This window comes from Heterodontus francisci, chromosome 35 (genome assembly GCF_036365525.1).
Source record: "Heterodontus francisci isolate sHetFra1 chromosome 35, sHetFra1.hap1, whole genome shotgun sequence".
Taxonomy (NCBI): domain Eukaryota; kingdom Metazoa; phylum Chordata; class Chondrichthyes; order Heterodontiformes; family Heterodontidae; genus Heterodontus; species Heterodontus francisci.
This window is the reverse complement of record NC_090405.1, coordinates 47,093,953-47,115,330: the sequence shown is the minus strand read 5'-3', so window position 1 is coordinate 47,115,330 and position 21,378 is coordinate 47,093,953. Positions and strand designations below refer to the sequence as shown.

General features: G+C 41.4%; 1 protein-coding gene across 5 annotated transcripts in view; it reads right to left on the bottom strand.

Moving 5' to 3' along the window:
* csk (C-terminal Src kinase) overlaps positions 1 to 21,378 on the bottom strand; it is a 157,084-nt gene that overhangs the window by 45,565 nt on the left and 90,141 nt on the right. For 4 of the 5 annotated variants that reach the window (XM_068015464.1, XM_068015465.1, XM_068015463.1 and 1 more), the window contains 2 exons: positions 6,362 to 6,449; positions 1,145 to 1,258 (listed from right to left, as the gene is read on the bottom strand). In XM_068015464.1, coding sequence (XP_067871565.1) covers positions 1,145 to 1,258; positions 6,362 to 6,376 — 129 coding nt within the window. In that variant the 5' untranslated portion in view covers positions 6,377 to 6,449. Of the gene's footprint in view, positions 1 to 1,144; positions 1,259 to 6,361; positions 6,450 to 20,771; positions 20,956 to 21,378 lie in introns of those variants that run through there. The other variant, XM_068015467.1, reaches the window with a different exon arrangement.

The following is a 21,378-nucleotide window of genomic DNA, read 5'->3' as shown; positions in this document are numbered from 1 at the left end:
CTTTAAATGTCATTTCCTTTTCATCTCTATTTCCTATCAAACACTCAGAACATTCATCAGCACCAAGCTCAACTGGCAGCACTTCCACAACAGCTAGATTCCTGGAATTAGCTTTACAGCAAAAGCATAACCTACATAGTGTGGCAAAACCTCACAAGACTACCTCACAAATAATGATGTTACCTGGAACAATGTCATGTATGCACTGTTCTCACATTCAAGTTACTTTTTGGCTTTTATCATGCATCTGCTTTTTATGAGCCACTTACATGGACTTGGTTCATGCCTCAGTCTAGGACACTTAGATTAGGACATTACATCACCCTGTAAGTGAGCCTTCCACAAATTAAGTAATGTTGGGAGACCTGCCCCGCTCAAATAATATATGAAACAGGTCCCTCTGCAGGTCAACAACTTATGGGTCAAATATCACTGAGTCACCATTGGATTCCACCTCAACCAAAGGATTGGAGCTGGAAGCTAGCTTTCCCACCAGCAGAAACATTAGGCAAGAATGGATCAAAATGAATCTTGAGTAGTGTAAAACTATGCAACCAATAAAGGAAACTAAATGAATTTAAAAAGGTACAATTTTTGGCAAACACATACAAACTCTCGCATTTCCTTCAAAATCTTGCATTACAAACATTTTTGGAATAATACTGAAAACAAAAAAAGCTTATTCATAGAATGAAATGAGCAGACACATTTAATTAAGCTGTATAATCAGCTCAGTACCTACTGTAGTTAATAGCATATCACTTTGGTTTTGGACACAAGGGGACCATGAATTCCTATGTTAAGATAAAAGAACCTGGAGAGTTTTACTGCTGCATGTGAACTAAATCCTTAGAAATAGCTTTGAATGATAAATCATGCATGATGTAATTGTTCGGCTACTCCGATTTTTTTTTTTCTTCCCTTTATTGCACATTGTTTGTGGAGGGAGGAGGTTCATGAAGTGCAACGTGCACATGGCAGTTAATCAAGCAGACACTATTGTACAATGTGAGCTTAATTACAAGGTATTCAAAAAATGTGAAGGAACTTCCTGGATATCAAAAACATTTCAGAGAATAAAGAAAGATTTTTGAAGAATGGACTTTCATTTATTTTCCAAAGGGACACTGATAAACACAATTACCTTGGTGACTGAAATAATGGTGAGAACATCGCCTTTATTAAATGGAAGGTCCTGTTCTGCACTGCCACTGAAGTTATACTTGGCTATACATTCTGTGCCTGATGCCCATATTGTCTGCAAGAGTAAAAACATTAATTAGTTGTCATAAACATTAGGATTTTAGTACTTCAAATTTCTCTACGAAATATGCAAATAAACCTACTTCAACAGCAGCAAAGGTTGTTTTGAAAAACATTATATAATAAACTCAGGTATAATGATTGGATAGTTTAAAACATTTTAAAAAGCAGTGAATGGCAAAATGGCTTGCCTTGTCATTATTAATTGTGAAAGACATCAAACTTCACCAATCCTGGATTTCCATGATAGCTATGACAACAGCTAATGTGATTTTGTCACTCCAGTTTAAAAATGCAACACAATCAGATTGCATCCAGGCATGTCACTCCCATATTTCCGTGAGGGCAATGAATTAAGGCAAGCTCATGAATATTTATTAGAAGACTTGTTAAAAATTAAACACCATCTGTTTTGAACTCCAGGCTCTAGAAAATCAGGAGTCCAAATCAATTTAATTATCTCAACTTATTTCAGTGAAGCCAAGATGAAATACTCATTTAGCAACTCGCTTAAAAGTTACAATATGCTTATCATACAGTTCAATACAACTGGGTCACGCTTGCTGAATTGTCCCTTTAAGAAATCAATACTTAACCTCCAAATTTGCACTTGTAATTTTTTGTGAACACTATGATGTGGTCAATCTTCGTGTACATGAACTGACTCAGGGTAGCAGGTAGTAACTTTTGAGCATGGGGGGGGGGGGGGGGGTGGTGAAAGATAACCAACAGAAGATACATAAGAAGAAAGCACAAAAGGAAACGTAAAACCAGAATAGACTGTATAATGTGAATTGCTAATAAAGAACACAAATCAGACAATAATTAACCAACATCCAACCCATTCTGTATGAAGCTCATAGAGCTTTGTGATCTTGGTTGTACTAAGTCCCTTCAATGTTCTCATTCAAATTACTTTGCAATGGGCAGTACTTTTGCAACAGTGGTATGCATATTCAGGCATCTCTATTACTACTTAAAAAATGCAAGCACTATTTTTCCTTTGTTTATGCAAATCTGAACTTGCATTAGCTGGGGGTGGTGGTGGTGGTGGTGGTGTAGTGGGAATGTCACTGGACTAGTAATCCAGAGCCTAGGCTAATCCTCTGGGGACATGGGTTCAAAATTTGAATTCAATTAATAAATCTGGAATTTAAAAAAGTTGGACTAATGGTAACCGTAAAACCATTGTTGACTGCCGTAAAAACCCATCTGGTGCACTAATGTCCTTTCGGGGAGGAAATTGGCTGTCCTTACCCGGTTTGGCCTACATGTGACTCCAGAGCCACAGCAATGTGGTTGACTCTTAACTGCCCTCTGAAATGCCCTAGCAAGCCACTCAGTTCAAGTGCAATTAGGGATAGGCAACAAATGCTGGCATAGCCAGCAATACCCACATCCCACAACTGAATTTTAAAAAAAGTATTCAAATGAAAAACACGTGTGGTAATGCATCAAAACTTTTAAACTCAATTATCTATTGACATGTCAATTACACATAGGATACATGTCTTTGGTGTTGCTTAATTTTCCCACATCACTTCCAATGTACAATCAAGCCACTTTATTCCCCCATCACTATAACACTGTTATTTGACCCAATGAGCCTTCCATGGTTCGACTGAAGGTGATGGAAGATTTCTGTACATTATACAAGCCAATAGTTGTAACTTAAGGCAGCTTAAATCTTTCAGACTTGTAACTTAATTATACAAACAGTTGTTCTTTGCATTAACCAGATTATCTTGAAAGTCTCAAGACTGCCATTAAATCCAGAGCAGTTGCTGCCTTCCCAGGTTACCTGGTTTTGTAAACTTGCAGTGCCTACAATACTGAAACAATATCGTTTAATACTTCTTCCAACATTGAGTAGCTGTAATTTTAACTTCAAAATATAAACAATTGAATTAAATGTTTAAACATGGATCCTGTTTGCCCTTCTTCCCTTGATATTCCCTGCCCCATTTCTAATACATTTATTTTTTCTTCAAATATTTTCCCAAACCCTTTGTTTGTTTTACTTTCCAATATACTTTTATAGATAGGAGAGACTCAAGGTTAAAAGAGGTTTTCAGTTTCCAAAAGCACACTTTTCAGATAGACAAGGGTAAAGGCCAAAACACTGGAGAACAAAAACATAGCAAACAGGATAGGCTATCAATGAGCACGTCTAGAAAAGAATAACTGTTACTACACAATAGCGTTCTGGAGTTAAACGACAGTAATTACAGAGGCATGAAGACAGATTTGGCCCTAGTGGACTGGGCAGGAAGACTAAAAGGTAGGACAGTTGATGAGCAGTGGCAGATGTTTAGAGAGATATTCAATTCCTCCCAACTAAAATATATTCTAGAGAGGAAGAAAAATTGTCAGAAGGGGGAAAAACATCCATGGCTAAGCAAGGAAGTTAAGGATAACGAAGACAAAAACTAAGGCATACCATATTGCAAAGGCAGGCTGGAAGGCTTTTAAAAATCAACAAAAGGGTTACTAAAAAAGTAATAAAAGGAGCAAAGGTAAATTAAGAAAACTAGCATAAAATATAAAAATGGATAGCAAAAGCTTCTATAAGTATATCAAAAGGGCAGAGAGTAGATAAAGTGAATGTTGGTCCCTTGGAGGATGTGACTGGGGGTTAATAGTGGGGAACACAGAAATTGCAGAGACACTAAATCAGTATTTAGTCTCAGTTTTCACAGTGAAGGACACTAGTACCATCCCAATAGTAACAGGTAATGCAGAGGTTATAGAAAGGGAGGAACTTAGAACAACCACCACCACTGGGGAAAAAATACTGAGCAAACTATTGGGATTGAAGGCAGACAAGTCCCCAGGGCCTGATGGCCTAGATCCTAGGGTCTTAAAGGAAGTGGCTGTGGAGATAGTGGATCCATTGGTTATAATATTCCAAAATTCCCTGAATGTGGGTAAGGTTCCAGTGGATTGGAAAAATGCTAATATCACTCCCTTATTCAAAAAGGGAGGGAGACAGAAAGTAGGAAACTATAGACCAGTTAGTTTAACATAAGTCATTGAGAAATTGTTCAAATCCACTATTAAGGAAGCAATAACAGGACATTTAGAAAGTCAAAAAACAATCCATCAGAGTCAGCATGGTTTTATGAAGGGTAAATCCTGTTTGACTAATTTGCTAGAGTTCTTTGAAGATGTAACAAGCGGAGAATGGGGATCCTGTAGATGTAGTATATCTGGACTTCCAGAAGGCATTTGATAAGGTGCCACACAAAAGGTTAATACACAAGTTAAGACCACATGGGGTGAGGGGCAATTTATTAGCTTGAATAGAGGATTGGCTAACCAACAGAAAACAGAGTCGGGATAAATGGGCCCTTTTCTGGTTGGCAAGATGTAATTAGTGGGGTGCCACAGGGTTCGGTCCTCGGGCCCCAACTATTTACAATCTATATTAATGAATTGGATGCAGGGATAGAAGATACTATAGCCAAATTTGCAAATGACACTAAAATAGATGGGACTGTAAGTTGCAATAAAGAAATAAGAAATTTACAAATGGATATGGATAGATTAGATAAATGGGCCAAAATTTGGCAGATGGAGTTTAACGTGGATAAGTGTGAGGTTATCCATTTTGTTCGGAAGAATAGAAAGGCAAATTATCTAAATGGAGAGAAACTTCAGAGCGCTTCGGTGCAGAGGGATCTGGGTGTCCTCGTGCATCAATCGCTGAAAACTAGTATGTAGGTAATAAGGAAGGCAAATGGAATTTTGGCATTTATTGCTAAAGGAATATAAAAGTAGGGGAGTGTTGCTGCAACTGTACAACGCATTAGTGAGACCCCACCTGGAGTATTGCGTACAATTTTGTTGCATTGGAGGCAGTTCAGAGGAGGTTCACTAGATTGATTCCAGAGATGAAGGATTTGTCTTATGAACAGAGATTGAGCAGTTTAGACCTTTACTCTCTAGCATTTCAAAGAATGATAGGGGATCTAATTGAGGTGTACAAGATGATTAAGGGAATTGACAAATTAGACATAGAGAGGATGTTTCCTTTGGTGGGGCAATCTAGAAGAGGTCTTAGTTTTAGGTTAGGGGTAGTAGATTTAAAACAGAGATGAGGAGAAATTACTTCTCTCAAAGGGTTGAGTGTCTGTGGAATTCACTACCCCGGTGTGCGGTGGATGCCGAGGCATTGGACAAATTTGAGGAGATAGATTTTTAATTAGGAAAGGGTTGAAAGATTATGGAGAACAGGCAGGAAAGTGGATTTGAGGCAGAGATGAGATCAGTCATGATCGTATTGAATGGCGGAGGAGGCTCAAGGGGCTGAATTGCCTACTCCTGCTCCTAGTTCTTATGTTCTTAAGTAAAATAATTAAGAGCGGGACACCCAAGAATTGCTCCTAGAAGCAAACTGCTATGACGTAGTACTTAATGCAAAATATAAAAGTGAGTTCCAGCTACAAATAGTATCTTTGGAAAATTCCATCACAAATGCTATACTCTCCTACTAGGTTAAATATTAATTGGTGAATTAAAAGAAACTAGAGTAGGGAGGAGGAGAGCAGGAAGAGAACTTCAAGAACTCAAAGCAAACAGTAATAGTGTGTCATTATAGCCTTCCTGTAGTCCCCTTAACAGGATAAAACAGCAACGTTTAAGGAAAGCATTCCAAATTTCCTATTCCCTGTATGAATAAGCTATTGTGCAACTAATTTGGTTGCAATTTGGTTTGTGGGAACAAAGGGAGGCATGCATTGTTTATGCTTTATGCTGCTCTCTACTATCGCAACCACATACTAAAAATACCAGACCAGTTCATTCATATTAATCTGCTAAGGCCATAAGAAAATACTTTTAAACAGTCTATCACCAAGGTTTATAATCGTTTTATTTCAGTAATACTAACAGGCAAACATTTCCCCGAAGTGGGTTTCACTGTACATACGGTTATGAAAAATAAATTGCCATAAGACAGGTTGTATCAACTACAAAACAGATTTCTAACATTATTCTTCCCCACCCTTGTGCAGTGTGCAATCAGCATCCAGATGTTTAAATTTTCAAAGAATAAAGCACAAATAGTGCATTTAATCAGGAAGGAAGATCCATTTACCTGCGGTTGTGACATGTTGCACTGCTGTAAATGTTGATGTGGGTGGGAAGCCTCACAACGGTTCAACGGTTGCTTGGTACCATCAGACCTGCACCATAGAGGCAAAAGAAGTGGTTAGAAACAATTTTAGATAGAATTTCAACTGAATTGGAACAATGTGAACAAGCATGTTCTGTAACTCAAAAGTTGAAGTGCAGTCAGAGTTGGTTAAATCATAAAACCTCAACTACCCCTTTGAAGCAAGAAGTATTTTTAGATTTGAGATACAAGCACAGATTTCATTACAATTCATGCTACTTCATTTTTGATGGGTCACCTATACTTAGACAGTTCTGAATTACAGACCCATTCGATGATGCCAACAGTTGAACCTATTCCTGGAGGTTTCATCAAATGACCTCCCACTGCTCCACCCATACAGCCTTCACCATCCCACCAACATTGTTATAACAGGTGTGTTAAAAGAAAATTTAAACATAATTTTTCTCCTGGGCTGCTCACAGCAATGTCCAGGGGAGGATTAAACTTTAATTCCTGGAAACTGCAGCAGGGTTGGAAGCCCTAGGCCCATGAACCCAACTACATGTAAAATAATTACAACTATTCAAAGATCTAGTCTTGCAGGAGTGCCAGTATGTGAATCAGGAACAAGCATGAATTCTGAAGGAAAGATCCTGCCTGACAAAGCTTACTAACACCCTGAATTAAGCAGATAGTGAAACCAAGTTCCACAGGAAAAAAAGATTTAATTAAAACTAAAAGTTATCGCAATCAAGGGTGGAATGCAGCTCTAGTTTAGTACACAGAATTACATAAAATAGATAGCACAGAAACAGGCTGTTTGGCCCAACCTAGGCCATTCATGCTCCACTCCAGCCGCCTCCCATCCTTTCTCATCTATCAGCTTAACCCAATTCTCTTGGAATAAGCTCATCTAACCTCCTATTAAATACATCCATACTATCCAGCTGAACTACACCATGTGATAGTGAGCTCTATATTCTCACCACTCCATGAGTAAAGAAGTTTCTTCCAAATTCTCTTAGATTTCTTTGACATTCTTATATTGATGACCTCTAGTGTTGCACTCCCCCACAACTGGAAACAGTACAGATTACAAAAAAGTGAGCCAAAAAGATGCTTTTACAGCAGCATGTTTAGTTCTGATCATGGGAGAACAGCATCCGAATGCCAACGCTTGAATTAACATGCTTGACATCAGTTCTCTTATGCCAGCTGCACAAACGTAGACCAACGTGGTGAACTTTTACATGGATTAATATAAAGTTCTGTACATTAGTTGCTCAGGTTGGGAATTTCCACCCAAGTTGCTTTTCTCACCTCCCATTCGATTACCTTTACAAAAGCAATTATGACATTGCCAACCAATAATGCTACCACTCTGATCAGCTTAAAAGTCTACCTTCATTGCAAGAATCACAATATACTCTTAACACCTGGGCTGCCTATTTTGATAGAAAAGATTTCACATCTGATTTAGATAACATTTATAACCCATTTTTATGTACTCAGACAGATATTTTTTAGAAAGTGTCAATAAGATAGATTGTGCCAAATCCTCTAAAAATAGAGGCTCAAAGAAAGTAGCATTAATATTTTCCAAAGTAAAACTGCACAAATACAGAAGTTGTTTTTCCAATCATGGGGATTTTAACGCTGTCAGAAAGTGAGGGGTTAAGCTGAAATTTTCTAGTAGCAGAAACAACCACCCAGGAGAGACCAGGTTAGAAAATTATTCTGAAACATGTTATAACAAAATTAGATAACAATCTATCGCAGAAATAAGCACAGGCAGTTTTACACAATTTTAAACTGGAAGGTGACAAGGCAATATTTTTTTGAAGTCCACATGAGAACCTCAGTGTAGACACGCTCAGCCAGCTTCTGGAGCCTGTTTAAAGCGACTTGAGCGAAGACTTCCCCCACTATGCTGAGCAGGGAGATTTCACGGTAGTTGTTGCAGTCACCGCGGTCACCCTTGTTCTTAGAGGGTGATGACATTGGCATCGCGCATGTCCTGTGGTACTGCTCCCTCAGCAGTCCCAGCACAGACAAAGCAGTTTGTACAGTGCTGAAAGTATAGCAGGCTTGACACTCTTGATGATTTCAGGGGCAAACCCGTCCTTCCCAGGGGCTTTTCCGCTGGCTAGAGAATCAATGGCATCACTGAGTTCAGATTTCGTTGGCTGTACGTCCAGCTCATCCATGACAGGCAGAGACTGGGCTCAACTATCACCAGTAACCTGTCTCTCGATGCAGAATTCAACAAGCACATTGGAAAGGCCTCCTCTGCTATGTCCAGACTAGCCAAGAGAGTGTGGGAAAATGGCGCACTGACACAGAGCACAAAGGTCCAAGTGTATCAAGCCTGTGTCCTCAGTACCTTGCTCTATGGCAGCGAGGCCTGGACAACATACGTCAGCCAAGAGCGACGTCTCAATTCATTCCATCTTTGCTGCCTCCGGAGAATCCTTGGCATCAGGTGGCAGGACCGTATCTCCAACACAGAAGTCCTCGAGGCGGCTAACATCCCCAGCATATACACCCGACTGAGCCAGCGGCGCCTGAGATGGCTTGGCCATGTGAGCCGCATGGAAGATGGCAGGATCCCCAAGGACACATTGTACAGCGAGCTCGTCACTGGTATCAGACCCACTGGCCGTCCATGTCTCCGCTTTAAAGACATCTGCAAACGCGACATGAAGTCCTGTGACACTGATCACAAGTCGTGGGAGTCAGTTGCCAGCGATCGCCAGAGCTGGCGGGCAAACATAAAGGCGGGGCTAAAGTGTGGCGAGTCGAAGAGACTTAGCAGTTGGCAGGAAAAAAGACAGAAGCGCAAGGGGAGAACAAACTGTGTAACAGCCCCGACAACCAATTTTATCTGCAGCACCTGTGAAAGAGTCTGCCACTCCAGGCGCTGCTTCACAAACCACTGACCACCTCCAGGCGCTTACCCATTGTCTCTCGAGACAAGGAGGCCAAAGAAGAAGTCACATGAGAACCAAATGACAATGTTAGCACACTGCACTGGCATTGATTTAGCTTGAACCCTGGACAGACCAATGATGGACTGAGATACTTTGCTGGTAAAGGAGTCATGCACTAAAAAGACCATGAATAATCTAAAACCAGAATGTCCACAAATTAGCACCCTTGGATAACTAAAGTGTCAGTAAGGGGAAAAGGCATAGAGGGATATGGAATTAATGCAGGCAGGTGGGATTAGTATGGATAGGCATTATGGTCGGCATGGACGCAGTGGGCCGAAGGGCCTGTTTCTATGCTGTACGACTATGACTCAAACTCACTAGTGCTGTACAATAAGCTTTCCTTGGAGAGAGATACTGTCGAGACAGATGAGAGTTTTACTTAGCATGTGGCTGTGCTGTATCCAAAATGATACAGGCCATGCAAATTGGAAAACATTTGTCTAATTGTCAAGCATTCATCTCCCTTGCCTTTAGCATTAAACAAAAAATACAAAAGCTTCAATGCTTCTCAATTTTAAATCTTGTTGCACTCCTTATGGAACTGAACAAGCAATATTTAAAATGAAAACCATGTAAATGAGTGGGGGGGGGGAAAATCACACTAATTGCATCTGGCAAGTAATTGCAAACAGTACGGGGAAGTCCTGATAAGCTGAACTGCCTGTCTCATCTGATGAATGCAGAGATGTTTTCCTCCAGCAAAGTGGGAAGGGGAAGACATGGTGGTAATGTCTGGGGACATGGGTTCAAATCCCACTATGGCAGAAAGTGGAATTTGAATTCAATTAATAAATCTGGAATTAAAAGCTAGTCTAGTGGTGACCATGAAACCATTGCCGATTGGTGTAAAATAAAAACCAGCTGGTTCACTAATGTTCTTGAAGGAAGGAAATCTGCCGTCCTTACCTGGTCTGGCCTACATGTGACTCCAGACCCACAGCAATGCGGTTAGAAACATAGAAAATAGGAGTAGGCCCTTCGAGCCTGTTCCACCATTCATTATCATGTCTGATCATCCAACTCAGTAGCCTGTTCCCACTTGCGCCCCATACCCTTTGATCCCTTTAGACCCAAGAGCTATATCTAACTCCTTTTTGTAAACATACAATGTTTTGGCCTCAACTGCTTTCTGTGGTAGCAAATTCCACAGGCTCTGGGTGAAGTAATTTCTCCTCATCTCAGTCCTGAAAAGTTTACCCCGTATCCTTAGACTGTGACCCCTGGTTCTGAACTCCCCCATCATAGGGAACATCCTTCCTGCATCTTCCCTGTGGTCCTGCCAGAATTTTATACGTTTCCATGAGATCCCCCCCTCACTCCTCTGAACTGCAGCAAATACAATCCTAACCAATTCAATCTCTCCTCACACGCCAGTCCCACCATCCCAAGAATCAGTCCGGTCAACCCTCGCTGCACTCCCTCCACAGCAAGAACATGCTTCCCCAGACAACGTGACCAAAAGATTGACTCCATGTCCTCTGAAATGGACTAGCAAGACATTCAGTTGTATCAAACCACTACAAAGTCTAAGAAAAGGAATGAAACCGGATGGACCGCCTGGCATCGACCTAGATACCAGAAACGACAATGGCAAAACCCAGCCCCATCGAACCTGCAAAGTCCTCCTTACTAACATGTGGGGCTTGTGCCAAAATTGGGAGAGCTGTCCCACAGACTAGTCAAGCAACAGCCTGACAGTCATACTCACGGAATCATAGCTTGCAGACAATGTTCCAGACACCACCCATCATCGTCCCAGGGTATGCCTTGTCCCACCGGCAGGACTGACCCAGCAGAGGTGGCAGCATAGTGGTATACAGTCGGAAATGAGTTGCCCTGGGAATCCTCAACATTGACTCCGGACCCCATGAAGTCTCATGGCATCAGGTCAAACATGGACAAGGAAACCTCCTGATCACCACCTACTGCATCCCCCCCTCTTCCACTGATTAATAAGTGTTGCTCCATATTGAACACCAATTGGAAGTAGTACCGAGGGTAGCAAGAGCACAAAATGTGCTCAGGGGGAAGGGGTGGGGGGGGGGGGGGGAGAAAAAAGAGAGGGGGAAATGTCATGTCCATCACCAAGAGTGGCTTGGTAGCACCACTACTGACCGAGCTGGCCGATCCTAAAGGACAAAGCTACTAGACTGGGTCTCCAGCAGGTGGTGAGGGGGCCAACGAGGGAAAAACCTACTTGACCTCATCCTCACCAATCTACCTGCCACAGATGCATCTGTCCATGACAGTATTGGTAGGAGTGATCACCGCACAGTTCTTGTGGGGACCAAGTCCCGTCTTCACACTGGAGGTACCCACCATCGTGTTGTGTGGGACAGATTTCGAACAGATCTAGCAACTCAAACTGGGCATCCATGAGGCGCTGTGGCCCATCAGCAGCAGCAGAATTGTATTCAATCGCAATCTGTAACCTCACGGCCCGGCATATCCCCTACTCTCCCATTACCAACAAGCCAAGGAATCAACCCTGGTTCAAAGAAGAGTGTAGAAGGGCATGCCAGGAGAAGCACCAGATGTTCATAAAAATGAGATGTCAGACTGATGAAGCTACAGCACAGGACTACTTGCATGCCAAACAGCAGAAGCAGCATGCAATAAACAGGGCTAAGCGACCCAATGACCAACAGAGCAGATCTGGGCTCTGCAGTCCTGCCACATCAGGTCGTGAAAGATGGTGGATAATTAAACTACTGGCAGGAGGAGGCTGCTCCACAAATATCCCCATCCTCAACGATGGGGGAGCCCAGCACATCAGTGCAAAAGAAAAGTATGAAGCATTTGCATCCATCTTCAGCCAGAAGTGCTGAGTGGATAACCCATCTCGGCCTCCTTCTGAGATCCCCAGCATCACAGATGCCAGTCTTCAGCTAATCTGATTCACTCCGCGTGATATCAAGAAACGGCTTAAGGCACTGGATACTGCAACGGCTATGGGCCCCGACAACCTTCGGGCATTAGTACCGAAGACTTGCGCTTCAGAACCAACTGTGCCCCTAGCCAAGCTGTTCCAGTACAGCTACAACACTGGCAGCTACTGGGCAATGTGGAAAATTGCCCAGGTACATCCTGTACACAAAAAGCAGAACGAATCCAAATTGGCCAATTACCGCCCTATCAGTCTACTCCCAATCATCAGCAAAATAATGGAAGGGGTCATCGGCAGTGCTATCAAGCGACACTTGCTCAAGCAATAACCTTTCACTGAAGCTCAGTTTGGTTCCGCTAGGGCCACTCAGCTCCTGGAGCCTTGGTTCAAACATGGACAGAAGAGCTGAACTCCAGAGGTGAGGTGAGAGTGACTGCCCTTGACAGCAAGGCAGCAGTTGACCGAGTATGGCATCAAGGAGCCCTAGCAAAACTGAAGTTAATAGGAATCAGGGGGAAAACTCTCCGCTGGTTGGAGTCTAGCGCAAAGAAAGATGGTAGTGGTCGTTAGAGGTCAAACATCTCAGACCCAAGACACCATTGCAGGAGTTCCTTGAGTTAGTATCCTGGGCCCAACCATCTTCAGCTGCTTCATCAATGACCTTCCCTCCATCATAAGGTCAGGAGTGGGGATGTTCGCTGATGACTGAACAATGTTCAGCACCATTTGCAACTCCTCAGATACTGAAGCAGCCCATGTCCATATGCAGCAAAATCTGGACAAAATCCAGGCTTGGGCTGATAAGTGGCAAGTAACATCCATGCCAAACAAGTGCCAGGCAAGGACCATCTCCAACAAGATAGAATCTAGCCATCTCCCCTTGACGTTCAAGGGCATTACCATCGCTGAATCCCCCACTATCAACATACTGAGTCACCATTGACCAGAAACTGGACAAGCCAAATAAATGCTGTGGCTACAAGAACAAGTCAGAGGCTGGGAATTCTGCGGCAAATAACTCGCCTATCTCTGTGGTCTTGCAGAAAGACATGTGCCTAGAGCAGGTGTACCGAAACATACAAAAAAAAAGAATGGCAGCAGAGATCACGGTCTGAAATTATTGAACTCAATATTCAGTCCAGAAGGCTGTAAATTGCCTAATTGAAAGATGAGACCCTGTTCCTCGAACTTACGTTGAGCTTCACTGAACACTGCAGTAGGTTGAAGAGAGATGTCAGCGTAAGAACAAGGAAGAGAATTAAAATGACAGACGACCCAGTAGCTCAGGATCACACTTGTGGACTGAATGGAGGTGTTCTGCAAAAATGGTCACCCAATCTGCATTTGGTCTCCCCAATGTAGGCCAGACTGCACTATGAGCAGCGAATACAGTATACTAAATTGAAAATACACTTAAATCATTGTCACCTGGAAGAAATATTTGGGGTGAGGAAAACGGGAAGAAAAAGGGCCTGTGTTGCATCTCCTGCACTTGCATGGAAAAGTGCCATAGGAAGGGGAGGGGGTGTTGGGGGTGATAGAGAAGTGGACCAGGGTGTCACTGAGGAAATGGTCCCTACGGAATGCTGAAAGTGGAGGGGAAGGGAGGGGAAGATGCGTTTGATGGTGGCATCATGCTGGAGGTGGCAGAATATGATCCATTCAATATGGAGGCTGGTGGGTAGAAGGTGAGAACAAGAGGAACCCTATTGTGGTTCTAGCAAGGAAGGGAAGAGGTGAGAGCAGGAAATGGAATGCACACAGTGACAGGGTGGGGGAGTTCTCAGTTCAGGAATAAGGCATATCAGAAGCACTGGTATGGAAGGTCATATCAGAATAGCTATGACAAAAGGCAGAGAAACTGGGAAAATTGAATAGAGTTCTTACAAGAAGCAAGGTGTGAGCAAGTATAGTCCAAGTAACTGTGGGAGTCAGTGGGTTTATAGTGAATATTAGTTGATAATCTATCGCCAGAAATGGAGACACAGAAGTCGAGGAAGGCAAGGGAAGAGTTGGAGATGGATCAAGTGAAAGTGGGAGAGGGGTAGAAACTGGAAGTCGAGTTGAAGAAGTTTTCCAGTTCAGGGTGAGAGAAGGAAATGGCACCGATAGTCATCAATATACCGAAAAGAGAATGAGGGAGGGGCCTGAGTAGGACTGGAACAATGCATGTTTTAAACCAAGTTAAGAATTACCAAATAAAAACTATTATTCCCAGACTATGCTATCGTACAGAAGATGAAAGTAGTGATAAATTGTTTTTATGAAGTGTTAACAGAAATGGATACAGATCAAGTATTTAAATCTCATTAATGCAGTTTATTAATACACTGATAAAATGCCACCATCTGGTGTATGCAATAACGCTGTTTGAGGCTTAACGCTTCAGTCAAGAATGTACAGCCTTTGAAACATGCTCAAAGTTATTAAACATGAAAAGAAATTGTTATATATCTCCAATACCACCAGGATCAAACAGCATGCACAAAAATCTTTTCAATACTTTTTCCTTCCACCCCACCTCCCTATCAGTAGGCAATGCGAGGGGAAAATGCAAATTAGGATATTCCCCTCCATGCTCTTGCAGAAGGTTTTAGGTTTCCACACAGCTGGGAACCACCTTGTAGACATCAATGACGAAACCAAATCAGCAAGCAGACTAACAGGCATAGTCCAGAATACTGAGACAAATTACATTGGAAAATACAGCAGTCTGGAAATGCCCTGGTAAAATATGTGTGGAATGAATATATCCGCTTTTCCAATCTCCATCCTTCTCCTTGTTCCCATCTGTGTCAAAATCCAGAGTGTCACAACAGTAAGTACATAAAAAAATTTCAACTGGCATGTCAGATCACAATAAACATGCAGTTTAGAAGTCCCATCCATGCCAATATTTGAGCAGAGGTCTTCTGGATGACATCATTTACTTGGCGAATTCCATTTTTCAACAGCTGCATATGCTAAACAAATTATAGCTGACATTTCTACTTTGACGCATGCAATACTGTCAATACAGGATATAAATGACTTCTGAAATTTCTTTGTAGTTGGCTTCTTCTTTTGCAAGTTCAAAGAGGGGCCAAAGGGTTTTCATTGAAAAATATTATGCGATAATGTAGATTGCAATCTTATGCATAGGTTGTTATGCAACACCAAACACAAAAATTCAAGAAATAGGAGTCGGCCATACAATCCCTTGTACCTGCTCCACTGATCTGATCTTGACCACAACTCCATTTTCCTGCCTGTTCCCCATAACCCTGAACTGCCCCCCCCACCCCACGCACCCCCCCCACCAATAGTTTAAAATGCAACACAACTGTGGAAAATAACCAACCTGCAAAAGAGTCCATAATTTTACTGAAAATGATATCTCACCAAAAGTCAACATTTGAATGAAAGCACATTTAAAATTTTCATCCTCATGTTCAAATCCTCCATGCTTCATCCCCCACACCCTCTCTCCAAGCTTTTCCAGCCCGACAACCCTTTGGGAACTTGGCATTCTTCACATGCTTCAGCCCACCACTGCCTTCAGTTGTCTCACCCCTTAGCTCTGGAGTTCTCTCCCTAAACCCCTCTCTCCTCCTTTAAAACCCTCCTTAAAAGCTACTTCTGACCAAGCTTTTAGTCATCTCCAGTATCTCTTCCTTTGGCTTGGTGACCAGCTTTGTCCATTTATGCACCTGCAAAGCACTGTGGGATATTTTCATACATTAAAGGAAAACAAATGGCAAGTTGATGAACTCTTCCAGTCTAACGTCAGCACTTTATCTTCACTCGGTGTCTTGTACTTATCATTTACAGTGGCTGCTTTTTGTTGTGTATGTGTGACAGAAAACCTTGGGAGTAATAAATACAACCTCCAAAATAAACATTGAACCAAAAATAGCTTATATATTTATTCAAACCCATAAAAGTCAGGGTTCACAAAACCCTAAACCACTGAAGCTCATCTGTTATGGCTCACACCATCTGGATTCCATGCACTATATCTCCAGCAGGCTGTTATTCACCATATAATAGGGATAACCCATTTGTTTCATTCTCGGCCATAACACTGCATCAAGCTAGCTGTGCAAGAAACTCTGTGGTGGTAGTATAGGAAATACTCAAGAAAATCACAACTAGAGAACCTTCAAGTCATTCATGAACAATACAACTCCTGGACTACCTAATTCATCCAGACCAGTTATGAACAAGTACTGTTGATACAACTCTGAACCAGAGATTGGAACAAAAGTTCCACTTAAGTAAAGTTTACCAGTGCAATGGATTCACGTTACGGAGTATAAATCCGAGATTCGTCCACAATTAAGAACTTGGGCAGTTTTAAATGATAAGCATTGTTCATGAATTGAGTCAGGGTAGTCTAAGTGCTTAACGGATCATAGTCGAACAACTGCATTTTGCAATAAACAGACAGTAGCAAATCGTTGGATCTTTGTGCATATACTGAGAATACAGTTGGTAAAATTCTTTCACACTATACCCAAACAAATGAAATGATATAACAGTAATTTTTTTTTTTAAAACATGACCACAGCAACACGAGGGAACAAATGCTGAAGTTGAGAATGCAAATTGAGAACTTAAAGGGGAGAATGAATGGCCAACACAGAGAAAAAGGAACGTGTTATCTTTTGAAAGATACACATCTCGTCTATTCACAGACTCAAGGTAGAAAACTCTTCCTAACCTTCACTTTCTCCTGAGCTACTCAGAGGACACTGGACAAACATTAGGATCAACTGATCCAACCAAATAAAACAGATTAATTGGCCAGTTATGTCACCGTTTGGGGGAAATATTTCCAAACAGCACTGATGTCTATCTAATTAATCACTAAAGTTCATTTTGTGAAGCACTTGGGGTGTTAAGATGTGAGAAGGCACTGTATAATTACAAATAATGATTCACCCAAGTTATAGGATGTCCTGCATGCACCTTGAAGCAGCTCTGTTTATCTGAATAGGAGATTCAACTTGCAATGTTGTTACGACAGACCACTCAAGTCAAAGCCCCCAATCAAATTATACGATTCTGATTGTGGTGGGAGAAACGCACTGTTGATTCAGTCCCGTCCCTCCACAGATCACCTATCATTTTTAAACTTTCCAAATTAAAGACCCAGCCAAATGGTACCATCTATTAACCCCCGAATGAGGCTAACCAAACCAAGTGTCTTTAGATCAACAGATTAACTGTTTAATTAGAAAAACTAAATTCTTAAACACTAAGATATAAATATTTAAAATAGAAAAAATTAGTGGCCTTGCATATTTACGCTCCTGCCGAAGTGAAATCTTCCAATGTGGAACAGACAAAGGTTGCTTGAAGTCCTCACAGCTGTCAGATGGGGGGTAAAAGGTTCTTCAACAGTACAACAGTCCATAGTCTAGTTCAGCAGTTGAATTAATGCTCTTTACCAGCGATAAATTTCAACATTTACAGTTCAGTAGTTAAATGAATTGGTTATTTTATTTTAAGAAATTAATCTGGCTTGACATCAGATTTCTGAGTATAATAACTGGATTTATATAAACCAAGAGAGCTCTCTTTTCCTTCAGTATATGCTGGCTGACAGTCTGCTTAGCTCTGTTAACTGTCTCAAAAGCCAGTTTTTCCGACTAGTTTCAAATGTCAATCGGCAACAATGTATCTCTCGATCCTCAATCTCCGAGTGACAGTCTCCGGGGCAACCAGAATGCATTCTTTGACTTAGTCTCTGGAGCTTGTTGCCTTAAAGTAGCACTGCTCTTTTCCCAGCCTTAAAAGGCACACTGCATGCTTCCCGGGAAAAAAAACTACAGGATCATAACAATGCGGGTACCAATTCAAACTGATACCAACAGAGAATAGTCATAACTGTCTGGATACTCAGTCAGGAGTCATCTTTCAAGAATCAAATAACTCTAGGTTAACATCTCAGGTTGATCCAAGGAGCTGGTCCTCAGATTATTGGAGTCCGTTCTGGCATCATTTGCATTGATGTTGCTGTACAGTGCATGCACACAGTTTTCCCAAAAGTGCTTCACAGCCTACAATCCACACAATCAGTGTGATACTAAAATGGTGGACTTCCGCCCATGAACCCCAAAAAAAGCAATGTACATCCTCTTTTTTAAAAAAAATTGCCATTGTAGCGTTTTCTCTAGGAAACGACTGGCAGTATGTGATACGGAAATAACCCTTCATTTTTCGTGTTTTTTTTTAGCTACAAGATACTTATTGCTAAAACAAAACAACTCATGTGCCTGGAAAAGACAGTCCTACGAGATGTTAATATTCCGGAAAATCAGCTGATGCAGAATAGAACTGGAGTCAATCTTTACACACTTTCATAAGCATTTATTTAGGGTTACACATGACAAGCATACACCTCCTAAGCCAACAATCACAATTTCAGTCTGTCTCAAGTGGCTCCCCAGTTAACGCCCACCACCTGTATACAATTAAACACAGTTTATATATAATTAACACTAGAGATTTCAGAAGAACAAAAAACCTAGATCAAGAAAATAAACATGAATTAGGTCCCATATATTTTTGTACCACTCTGAAGTATCCCATCAAGAAACCTAGATGATGATCATCCGGTCCATGCCGTACTCCGCAGTATGTGAATACACTGAAATGTGGACTTTTTTTTTAAATATAAGAGTGTCTCGCAAAAAAATGAACTCAAAAGTTTAGATATTTGCAACACTAACTTAACAAGTTTTGGTTTCCCTAGTTTTAAGAAATGTCTTTCTGGCATACATTGAATCCAGCTGATAAGACAAGCAAAAGGCCTGATTCAGGCCTCTGTCAAAATCATCCTTTAACAAGCAAATATGCCCAAGAGCAGTCTTTTCCGGCCATCACTTCAAAATGTTTCTTCTTTCTATATGGGGAAACTCTTCTATATCCAGTGACTGCTCACACAGGCTGGTTGAGATCTGGAGTAGAAACATTCATCCTACCAATTTGTACAACAGTGCTATCCACCAGCTTGATAATGGATTGTGACAAGAAATGCATAGGTACAAGTTCAAGCTCTTACTGATCCATTATATACCTTTTCAAATCTCAGGGTGGCAAGCTCAGCTGGTGCCTCTGTGTACTAGATGCAAAAGGAAATGAGTAGCATTCTTGAGCAACCAAGCACAGCAACATGAACTGGGACATATTGTTAAAAGGTCCCAACCTCAGGTGCACTGATGTGGAGAGTTGCATAAAAGCTAGACATTTTGCACCCACACCAATAAAAAAGCCACAATGAGCATGCAAGGTTACATCTCCTTCACAGGCAACTCAAGTCCACCATTGCGGGGAACCTGGAAACAGCAATAGCTACATTTAGAAGGGTGGAATCACTGTGGGGTAGAAAGAGAAGTAGGTAGCGATTTCATACTTCCAAAAAGGGCCAAGATTTGTCGTCTCAGTGCTAGTATTCTAGCCTGAACAAACAAATTATTGCAGACTTCACTTTTTTCCCCAAAGCTCTACTCAGTGGAGTTTGGCAAGTTGCTTCCCTCAATGAAAGACTATGTCAAAAGATCAAGTTTCAAAGGTAGCGGTTATCTGAGGTCAACAAGGGAGAAAAAATACATTTGCATTGTTTTCCCTTTTAACTGTGTCTGCAGGACAGAGTATGCAAAAAGCTGCCTTTTATAAAGTGGATGAATATAAAGCTGTTAAATTAGACTTTAGTATCTGCAGTATTAGTGAGTCAACTAAGAAATTCCTAACAGTATAAGCAGTGCCAGATTTCAAAGTAGAGAAGCACTCAGCAGAGCACTAATTAGCAGAACACCAACAATGCGTCAGTGCAAAAATGATAGCTACTGATCGCATTACAGCTTGCTCCAGTGCACAATTTTACCACAGGCAGTTGGGCTGGCCTATCCTGCAGACTGATGCAGTACTGAGGGCATGCACTGGCTCCTTCAAGTAGATCAGCAGTATTCTGCAGTCACAGCAACAAAACACAGGAGGGATTAATGCTTTGTAGTCATTTTTCCTGATAAAAAGGACAGACTTTCAGCCCTGATGATCTTACACAAAAGCAGCATGTCTCCAAGGCCCATCACAGCAGTTCATTTTAATTTCTTATTCACCAGTAAGCCTGATAAAAAATACCAGACTACAACCTCACATTTTCCAATAAACATAATTAAATTTCCTGCTCCGTCCCACCCCAAACAGAATGGTAACTACGAGGACACCCATGGGTCAATAACGTTACAATAGTACATGCACTGAAGTTAAATTACTAAAAACACATCAAAGACCACCACTTTCAACATCACCATGCTCACTGAATCATTTATGAGACTCATCTGGCCTGAGCATTTCAGAATAATCTCAGCGCTTACATGGTTACGCAAATACAAATAAATTGACAGTAAACACCTCATTCCCTGTGCAAGTGTTGTACTGTAAAGGACACATGGTAAATTAGGGATGGTGGGAAAGGGAAACAGAAGCACACCTGGTACAGATTTTCAGAGCTAATACTTGCTTGCAAATCCTTGTCGCTGGCTGCCAGCCGGAGCACAGGCGAGTCACTGCACTTCAGCTGCCACAAAGGAAGATCAAGAATGGACCAAACAGCAAAACCCTCGCCTCTTAATTCCACTTCAATAAATCCACAAGTCTCTAGGATTTTGCATACAATTGCTAAGTGTTTTCAAGATATACTGGCCAGTCTGATACTTCTCCAGCGTAGGCACCATGAACAGAATACAATGCAGATTTTGCACATAGATCAGTGGACAGATTCTGATGCAGCCACCAAGCACTGTCTTCCAGTTAAATTCCTAGACCAATAACAATCCAGTTACCCCCCCCCCGCCCCCCCACAACTGATAACCGTTTGGCCAATGAAAAATGTTCAGCTGAAATCATTATCATTTTCTATCTGCAGCTGAACATACAAAAAATGTTTTATGCACTCGAATCTAATTTTACAATACAAGTTTAAATAGCAATCTTTTTCTACATCTTGATATATGTCAACCGAAAGTAGAGATCTAAAACAGTATAATTAAATTACAAATGCTACATGAAAACACTTTAAGAACATTGGCTAGATGCTCAACTGGAATACAAATTGCTTTCAATACATG